The following is a 9,637-nucleotide window of genomic DNA, read 5'->3' as shown; positions in this document are numbered from 1 at the left end:
CCACCACCACCCCCTGCAGACACCCACACTTATCGTATATGGAGCTCTAGACAAAGGCCTGGCCCAGGAGTCTCTGCAGAAGCTTCGATACCTCCCCAACCACTCAACAGTGAAGTTGCAGGATGCTGGCCATGCTTGTTACCTCCATCAGCCCCATGACTTCCACAACGCCCTGCTGACCTTCCTGGACAAGCTGCCCTGAAGGCTGCATCTCTGTGATGACCCTCCTGTCTCTGGGTGGAGCAGGGTGGGCCCAGGAATCCCCGGAGACTGGGGTAGGGTTCAGCGGACCTTCGCAAGACAATGCATGCCAGTACCACAGAGGTAGACAAGGCTGAAGGCTGGTGGAACTGGGAACTTGTGGTTGCCCTCTAGGGGCCTCGCCAGCCCCCGCTCACTTGGACTTAAATAAATGAACTTTGTCTGCTTCCAGGGCATACATCCTGTTTGGGGTCGGGGAGGGCATGAGGTGGAGGGAAGGGTGTGAAGGAAGGTTAGACTAGGAGACAGTTCACCCCATTCCCATCCAGCATCTGACTTGGAGTTGTTTGGGGTTCTGAGGATGGGGGTGTGATGAACTAAGGCAGCGAGTCCTGGATCGAAGAGGCTTCTGCCCTTACCTTGCTGTGTGTTCCTGGCAAAGTCCTTTCACCCATCTAGACTGGTTTCTTCGTCTATAAAAGGAGGAGGTTGGAATCACAGACTCTTGGAGCTGGTATACGCTCCAGCAGCTGTCTAGAACAACTCACACCCCTGAAAGAATCCCTTCTACAACATAACTAAGAAGGCTTTATCTAGTCTTCAGGGGTGGGGCACCTGAGGCCTCGAAGCCACATGTGGCCCTCCTAAGTCCTAAAGTGCGGCCCTTTCACTGAATCCAAACTTCACAGAACAAATCCCCTTAATAAAAAGATTTGTTCTGTAAAACTTGGACTCAGTCAAATGGCCACACTCGAGGACCTAGAGGGCCATGTGTGGCCTCAAGGCTGCAGGTTACCCACCCCTGATCTAGTCTAAGGTCTTCTAAGGAAACTCCCAAGACTGGCCATCTGAGGTTATGTCTATTATTCTATTCTCACGACAATCTTGCAAGGTAGGTGCTGTTATTATCCCCGTTTCACCAATCAGGAAACTGAGGCTGAGAGAGGTTTGAAGTGATTTGACCAGAGTCACGTAGCTAGGAAGCAGCAGATGCAGTGTTTGAACTCTTCTTCCTCCTGCTTAGATGAACAGCAGCTGAAGGCAAGGGCCTGTGACCCCACAGAGAAGGCTGATTAGAGCAATTTATAGGATTCTTCATACAGGGCACCCAAAGGATAGCCTTATCTCTATCTCAGATCAAGTACGGGATCAGGAGACTGCTAAGGGATGCTGGCCATGTCTTTTATGTCCAGGACCCCCAAAGACACGGACCAGCCCTCACAGATGACCCCCAATTTCCCTCAGCTTCCATTAATGACTAGAGAAGCAAGGAGACCTTGGAGGGTGGGGGGGGCAGTTAGAAGGGGCCCTGTAGTCTGGGCCAGGAGAAGCTGGGAGGGAGGGAGTAGCCTTGCATCCCTGCCTATGCCTTCTTTTCTCCTGTCAGTGTGTCCAGGCTCCCAGGACCAAGCTTCCTCTGACCAGGCTTCTGAAAATGAAGCTTGTGAGACCCTGCATACCATGGATCAGGGCAGGGCCTGTGAAGGAAAGAGGTTGGAGGGAGTGGGGCAGAGTGAGACCTGATCTCTGAGGCTCTGTTCTCCTCTGGCTTGTGGTTCTGTGGCTTTTGGCTGGGATACTCCTGTTGGGTGAATGGGGTGGTTGACCTCACGTTGCATGCTCAATAGAGTCTGAGGAACCAGGGGAGAGAGGATTGGGACAAACAAGCTCTGGACTTGAAAGTGGGGGAAAGATCAGGGTAAGTGAATCATTTCAGGCCCATTTTGAACCCTAGACTGTGGTGAGTGGGTGAGTATCTTCCCTGCTTCTACCCTCTACAAGCACACAAAACTGCCCTGAGAAGCATGCCCAGCTCTTGAGTGGAAGCACGCACAGGAGCCGTGGGGGAGCTGACTCAGCACCTGGCACAGGGAAAGGGTGGGGGTAGGGGATGGGAAGTGAGTTCAAAGGCCTCCCATTGTAAACTGGCTGTCCAGAGAGAACAAACGGCACTTGTGGTCCCATGTTGAACACGCCAGCATACACTCTTGCACACATCCATGTGCTCATTTCCACTAGGGTCACAGAGCCTGGTGGCACCTGGTCCAAAGAGAATGCCCTTATCTTGATCTTGGTTCAGGCTATCCCAGAGTCATTCAGAGTGGGATGCCCCACCCAGCCACACCTGCAGGGGACCATGGGCAGTAAGTCTTGCCCAGGAAGCTTTCTTGTTAGATAGCAACACAGTTATCCTCAATAAACACTTACGCACATATACATGATAGAATTTATACGAATTTAAAGTTTGCAAGCATTTTATGAATAGCACATTTGATCCTCAGGACCACCTTGGGAAGTAGGTGCTATTATTATCCTTTTTTTATTTTTTAACAGAAGAGGAAACTGACAGGATTAAGTGTCTTGTCCAGGGTCAAAGATCCAATCAATGTTACATATACTTGGTGACAGTGTGTGTGCATCACACAACTATACCTATTCCCGGGCCCTCCTATGCTGCCTGACGAAGTGACAAGACAGTTTGACAATATTGTAGGCTATACCCTGTACAGTGTTGATAGTGGGAGGTGCTATTTCCGACCAATGCCAAAATCACACACATATACAAGCATTAAGAACCTGTTATGTGGAAGGTACTGTATTAGCCCCAGGGGACAAAAAGAATGAAAATAGCTCCTTCCCTTAAGGAGTTTACAGTCTGTTAGGAGAGGAGGTTGAGAATTGGAAACAAGTGCACAGATGAGTAAATGTAAGGAATATACAATACAATACAAAGTAATTTAAAGAGGGAGAATGTTTTTTGTTTTTTGCTTTTTTAAAAGGGGGTGGGAGATCCAGAGAGGCCTGGAGTAGGAGATGGTACCTAAGCTGTACCTTGGAGGGAGCTAGCCATTGGAAGAGGCAGTGGTAAGGAGGAAGTGCATTCCATGGGAGGACTACCTGTATAAAGGTACAGAGAAAAAAATGTCTTCATGGGGACCTGAGAGACCAGTTTGCGGGTTGGGGCAAGGCTTGGCAACTGATTGATTGGATATGGGTGATGAGGGAGAGGGAGAAGTCAAGGATGACTCCAGGATTTCACACCTGAGTTCCTGGAGGGTTGATTGGTACCCTCAACAGAAATGGGAAGTTTGGAGGAAGGAGAGCTTTGGGGGACATAGTAATGAGTTCTGGTTTGGAAATGTCTAATGTGACATGCTTACCAGGTATTCAGGAGATGTCCAGCACGCAGTTGGTGATACAGGACGAGTTCAGGAAGGAGATAGGAGTTGGGTATATAAATTTGGGAAACCTCTGCAAAGAGATCATTATTTTTTTAATAGTGGAAATCTTTTTTTTTTTTAATTTTTTTACACTTACAAAAGAAACCAATTGTATTGACATATCAAAATATTTTTAAAACAAGTTCAAAGACCCCAACAATTTAAATCCCCACTATGGATACAAACAAATAAGTAGATGATAGGCCATTTTGAAAACAAGAAGCCAATTTTACGTTCATATATAGAAATTAAATGTAAAGTAGGTAGATGGCACAGTGGATAGAGTGCCGGTCTGAGATCATTACCGAGCCCCGGTGAGCCAAGGGAGAGAGAGTATGAGAAAGGAATCCAACACAGTGCTCCGAGGAGAAGCCCAAGGTTACAGTGTCACGGCGACATGGTTACAGTGTCCCTACTGTCATGGTGACATAGATGTGGGAGATAGAGCTATGCTCACACAGATCTTCACTGGGGATGTCGCGTCCCTGTGTCCCGCCTCTCGGACTGCCCAGGGGCGGGGTCTGCCGGGGGGTGGGGTGGGGTGGAGTCTCTCCCAATACAGGGACAACCCGGGGTCAGGCTGGACAGATTGGATTGCCGGGACTGGAGTGGCTGCTGGGGATCTTGGCGCCGGGGTAATGGTTGGGGGTGGGGGTGGGGGCTGGAGAGAGGAGCCCAGCGGGGCAGTGGGCCGGGTCGAGGCGGCCATCGCAGCAGCCTGCTTCCGCAGGCCTCCACGTGCCGCCGAGGGTCCCCGCTGCCCCCTGAGCCTGGGACTGCGCTGCGGGTGGCGGGGTGGCGCCAACCTGCTCGGGCCAGATGTGCTGCCATGGGTGGGACCCAGATGTTATGGCTTCAAACCGCCGGCTCAGGTTTTTAGACTGAGCCCAGGGTTGGGGGGTGGAGGATTTATTGGAGCTGGAAGGATTGGCGGCCCTGAGGCAGCAGAGAGAGGTGGGAGGGCACTGGGCGAGGGTGGGAAGGCACCCTGAGGGTCTGTGAGAATAGGAAGGGAACCTTGGCCTCTCCTGGGGAAACAGAGGTCTGAGCCAGCCACTGTGGGGAGTAAAGAAAGGATGAGGGACCCGGGTGGAACCGAGGGAGACTGAGGGGAAACGGGGACCTGCAGGCTTCCAGGGGAGCAATCAACAAGTGTTTGTTAAACATTTACTATGTGGTTGTAGGTTGGGGTTAGGAATGGGGTAAGAAGACGTTTTGGGTCCCTGCAGGAATGGAGAGAGGCCTGAAGGATTTTGTAGAGAGGAATACAGACCCTGTTAGAGTGGAAAGTGGTCAGAGAGGCTCCACGGCCAAGGTACCTAGGTGGCTCAGTGGATAGATAGACTGTTGGGCTTGAACTCAGGAGGACTGATCTTCCTGAGTTCAAATGCAGTCACAGACACTTATTAGCAGTGTGACCTGGGTGAGTCACTTAACCCTGTTGGCCTCAGTTTCCTCATCTGTAAAATGAGCTGGAGAAGGAAATGGCAAACCCCTCCAGTATGTTTGCCAAGAAAACCCCAAATGGAGTCACAAAGAGTTGGACATGACTGAATAACAACAGGGAGAGGTTGGAGGCGCTTCCTGGGGCAAGGAATTGCAGTGGTCTTTCTGGAGGAAGGCTGAAGTTGGGTTGGTTTGATCTAGAATGTAGGAGTCTGAGATGGTTTCTCCACTACTGGGCAAAAAAGGAAGTTGATCTTTGGACCTACTCACTGCATGGGCTTCCTGCCTTAACAGGTTATAGGCCCAAGAGACCAAGGTCTTGGGTTCCTTTGTTTGGTATATGGGAACCTCTGGGGTATAGGGGGATGGTACTTGGACCCTTGAAAGCTAGCTGGAGTGGTCTCCAAAGAACTGCTAACATTCTGTCTTACCATCCAGCAGGGAAAGGAAGCAAGGCATCCAGGACTACTATGCCTGGCCAAGACCACCACCAGCTCTCAGAGGGGGAGCATCCAGCTGTGACACTGTTTCGCCAGTACCTCCGAATCCGGACTGTGCAGCCAGAGCCCAGCTATGGTGAGGAAGCTCTGATGACGGTCCCTTGCAGGAGGCACTATGTCTCTGAATGAGTTGGGGATAAGACCTCCTAAGTATGAATGCTAAAACATCAGCTTCTCACTGACTACAGACATCAAGCTTTCACAGCCCCATCTTGGTTGGTCCAGTAACTGAAGGAATGGTGTATCAGACCTCTGAAATTTAGAACCTGACATAGACTCTGCCCCTTGTTGACCCTGGACTGGGGCAAGGACCCTGGGGAGAAAGAAGTCCCCAGCCAGATTCTGGAATGGGATGGGTTCTTGTCTCCTCTCCTTTTCCCATCCCACCAGAGTTTCTCTTTCCCCTGCAGATGAAGCTGTGCTTTTTTTGGAGAAGATAGCCAAGGACTTGGGCCTTGAGTGTCAGAAGGTGGAGGTAAGGGGGAGGGGGGAATCTATGACCTGACCAGGGGCTTGGGTGTTAGAAGGTAGAGGTAAAGGGAGGGGGTAGGGGGAATTGTGCTCTAAGCTGAGGCGGAGAGCCAGCAGGGTTCCAAGGACTGGAAGTGGGAAATTTCTTTCTCATGTTCTCTTTAATCCTCTACAATCCTTCCACCATTTTTTCCTTTTGCCAGGTGGCTCCAGGTCGAGTAGTGACTATATTGACCTGGCAAGGCACAGATCCCAGCCTCCGTTCTCTTGTGCTGAACTCCCACACCGATGTGGTGCCTGTCTTTGAGGTAGATGTCTGGGGGGCCAGAGATGGGGGTGGTAAAGGACTCTAGTGACATGTCTTCCACAGTTCCTGGTCATGCAGCAAGGTCCAGCACCTTTTACCTCCTCAAAGAAGCCTTTCCTTATCACTCAACAAGTAATCGGCAAGTAAGCACAGCTAGTGATAAGTACCTATTTCTGTTTGAAGGCTTAGCATGGACTATTCCTCTCAACCACCTCCTGGAATAGGTTGTGGAAATAGGATCCCCATTTTACAGATGAGGCTTAGAAAGGATTAAAAATTTGTCTATGGTCACTGAGTAGGTGTCAAAGCTGAGACCTGAAATCAGGTCTTTCAACTTTGGGAAGATAACATGGTCCAAGAGCTCATAGCCTGGTTGGTGGGGACAAGATAGAGGAGAGTATGGGAGACAATAAGAATGGCTGTAGGAGCTGATAGGTAAGATGCCAGTGAGCTGGGGTTGTAAGCATGGGCTTTCTGGAGGCAGCACCACTTAACTTGGAATGTTTGAAGTTTGGGGGAACAATACTGATGACAACAGGTAAGTGATGTGAGTCTGACTTTTGCCAAGCTCTATGTGCATTTCTTCATTTGAGCCTCACAACAGCTCTGTGGAGGAGGCACCGGGGCTCTTATCCCTACTTTCCAGTGTCACAATCCTCAATAGCTCCACACTGACCACTGAGCACAGATTTAAAGGCAGAAGGGACCTTGGAGGTCATCTAGGCCAATTCCCTCACTTTACAGATGAGGAAACTGAGGCCCAGAGAGATTTGGTGGCAAGGTCACACAGAGTGAAAGGTTAGGACTTGAACCTGGGAACTCTGAGTGCAAATGCAATATCCATCTACACTGCTCCACCGCCTCCCCTGCTGTGTTGTTTCTAAGATAAAACACAAAGTTGTGTGCATGGCATTGAAAGCTCTCTGAAAATTGGTTCCACTTATCTTTCCCCTAGTCTCATTTCACATTCATCCTCTTCACATATCCTACGCTCCCCATACCCAATATTCCATTTTCTCCCTCCATGCCTTTGCCCAAGTGGCTCCTTTGTTGAGGGGGGGAATGCACTACCCTCTCATGGCTATCTCTTCAAATCTCTAGCTTTCTCTAAAGCATATCTCTGGGGCCACCTAAATGAGGTCATTTCTTTCTTTTTTTTAGGCAATTGGGGTTAAGTGACTTGCCCAGGGTCACACAGCTAGTAAGTGTCAAGTGTTTGGTCTGAGGCCAGATTTGAACTCAGGTCCTCCTGACTTCAGGGCAGGTGCTCTATCCACTGGGCCAACTAGCTGCCCCCGTGAGGTCATTTCTTGATGTCCCAACTTGTGGAGTGTTTTCTCCTCTTCATATATATATTTTATTATATATTATATATTATCTCATTATATATATATATATATTACCTCATATATTTTTTATTTAATTTTCTTTATATATGGTATATTTGGCCCAGGAGAGTGTCAGCTCCTTTGAGGACTCTTGTTTTTGCCTTTGAATCTCTAGTGCCTTGCATATATATTTGACACTTAATAAATGCTTAATTGAAATGAGGGGTTAAGTGACTTGTGCAAGATTATAAAGCTAGAATGTGTCAGAGGCCAGGCCTGTCCGCTGCTCTTCCTGGGAACCATGTGAATGAAGGCTGTGGAAGAAGGAAGCCACTTAGGGTGTACAGAGGTCAGAAAGGAAACTGCTCTGGATCGAGGGGTGGGAAGAGCTGGGAATGGTTTAGAGAAGGGGTGTTGTTAAATGTGGGATGGGGATAGGGCAGATGCCTTGCCATCACTGAAGTACATGAGACACGTAATCAGATCAAGGCACACAGTGTGAGAGCTGGTGGGAAGAGTTCTGGTGGAAACAGAACTGTTAGGGAACAGTGAGTTTCAGGTTGCTCTGGAGGCCTAGCAATCCAGGGAGGCTTCCTGAAGGAGGGGGGCATTCAAGGGGCCACTTTTTGTTATGAGTGGCAGATTGGAGAAGCAGATGACCCCTAGCATGGGGGAAGGGTATTCTGGGCAAGTCACAAGAATGAGATTGGACAAGACCAAGGTGAGCAGGAACTCTCCATCCAACCCTGCGCTCTTTTTGTCCTCAGGAACACTGGAATCACGATCCCTTTGAAGCCTTCAAGGACACCCAAGGGAACATTTATGCTCGGGGTGCTCAAGACATGAAATGTGTTGGCATTCAGTGAGTCCCTGAACCCACAGCCACTGGGGAGACTGGACACTTCCATATCTCTCCTTCTCTCTCGACATGGCCCCCTCTCCTTTTCTGGGCCATGGTTTCCCTGTTTGGCCAGTAGAGGACCAGAAGAGTGAATCATGGAATCTGGGAGTCAGAAGGGATTTCAGAGATCACTGAGTCCCGTGCTATCTGCACAGCTTCTTTGCTCATGTGCCTTCCAGCTGTCAGTCAGTCTTTGGTCTGAAGTATGTAGCATTCCCTCGAGCTCAGCTTGAGTCTAGATCTTTAGGGAACTCAAGGCTTCCCTGGGGAGACAGCTCTTTTCTTTTGGAGATGATAGTGCAAATTCTTAGAGATATCTCCAAGCTCTGCCTTCCTGACTGGGCCAGGCAGAACCAGTCTGATCTGCCTTCCACAAGACAGTGCCTCTAATACTGTCAATTATGTCCCTCCTGAGTCTTCTTCAGATTAATTTTAAAAATAGCTAGTACTTATATAGCATCTATGTGTCAGACACTGTGCTAAGTGCTTTACAAATACAATCTCATGTGATAGGTGGGGCTATTATAATTCCCATTTTACAGTTGAGGAAACTGATGTCTTGCCTAGGGTCACACAGCTATTGAACTCAGGTCTTCCTGATGGGGCTTGACCAGGACATAAGGAAGTGGGGCTGTCAAGTGTCTAGTACTGGGCATTCTGCTTCTCTTAATGCTCGAGGAGAGCACGAGCTTTTGGGGCCTGCCATATCCCACTGTTGACTGTTGATGAACTTACAGACCACTGGCTGCCCGTGATTGGTGGCGCCCTCGAGTGTGTCTTCATTCTCTCTGGTAATGTTCAACTAACGATTGCGTGAAAGCACATAGTGTGTGCTTCTCAGATTTGCAGATGACAGAAAGTTAAGACAGAGTTAATATACTGGAGGACGGAATTATGTTCCAAAAAAGACGGGTGACGATGTAAGAAAATGAAATTTAATAGGGGCAAAATCCTACCTGGATTAAAAAAAACAAAGCCAAGTATACAAGTACAGGATAGGGGAGATGTAGAAATAGTCCCTGGCCTCAAGTTGATATAAACAAGCTGTGGGGTTTTGACAGACTGCAAGCTCAGTAGGAATTAACAGTGGAATATGGCAGATAATAGAATTTTAGGCCAGGTGGAGTGAGGTAATAATAGCACCACAGGCCTCTTCCCTGGTCAGACTGAATTTAGAAGAGTCAGTCAATAAACATTAATTAAACACCTTCTACCTGTCAGGCACTGTGCTAAGCACCAGGGATACAAAAAGAAGTAAAAAA

General features: G+C 48.8%; 2 protein-coding genes and 1 long non-coding RNA gene across 6 annotated transcripts in view; 2 read left to right on the top strand and 1 right to left on the bottom strand.

Annotated features, from left to right (window-relative positions):
• The window catches only part of ABHD14A (abhydrolase domain containing 14A), a 9,498-nt gene extending 9,069 nt beyond the window's left edge, over window positions 1–429 (top strand). For all 3 annotated transcript variants that reach the window (XM_027837044.1, XM_027837046.1, XM_027837045.1), the window contains exon 5: window positions 20–429. In XM_027837044.1, coding sequence (XP_027692845.1) covers window positions 20–202 — 183 coding nt within the window. In that variant the 3' untranslated portion in view covers window positions 203–429. The remainder of the gene's footprint in view (window positions 1–19) is intronic.
• A 107-nt stretch (window positions 430–536) lies between these two features.
• LOC114024132 lies at window positions 537–3,863 on the bottom strand. Its single transcript, XR_003566870.1, has 3 exons — window positions 3,728–3,863; window positions 3,363–3,453; window positions 537–674 (listed from the first exon to the last, which is right to left on the bottom strand). It is a non-coding gene; the product is annotated as an uncharacterized LOC114024132 (long non-coding RNA).
• Window positions 3,864–3,953: 90 nt separating this feature from the next.
• The window catches only part of ACY1 (aminoacylase 1), a 9,472-nt gene continuing 3,788 nt past the window's right edge, over window positions 3,954–9,637 (top strand). The window contains exons 1-5 of one of the 2 annotated variants that reach the window (XM_027837042.1): window positions 3,954–4,057; window positions 5,307–5,444; window positions 5,779–5,843; window positions 6,043–6,147; window positions 8,242–8,336. In XM_027837042.1, the coding sequence (XP_027692843.1) occupies window positions 5,339–5,444; window positions 5,779–5,843; window positions 6,043–6,147; window positions 8,242–8,336 (371 nt within the window). In that variant the 5' untranslated portion in view covers window positions 3,954–4,057; window positions 5,307–5,338. The remainder of the gene's footprint in view (window positions 4,058–5,306; window positions 5,445–5,778; window positions 5,844–6,042; window positions 6,148–8,241; window positions 8,337–9,637) is intronic. The other variant, XM_027837043.1, reaches the window with a different exon arrangement.

This window comes from Vombatus ursinus, unplaced genomic scaffold (assembly GCF_900497805.2).
Source record: "Vombatus ursinus unplaced genomic scaffold, bare-nosed wombat genome assembly UNPS02014820.1, whole genome shotgun sequence".
In the NCBI taxonomy this organism is placed as follows: domain Eukaryota; kingdom Metazoa; phylum Chordata; class Mammalia; order Diprotodontia; family Vombatidae; genus Vombatus; species Vombatus ursinus.
This window is presented reverse-complemented; position numbering and strand designations above follow the sequence as displayed.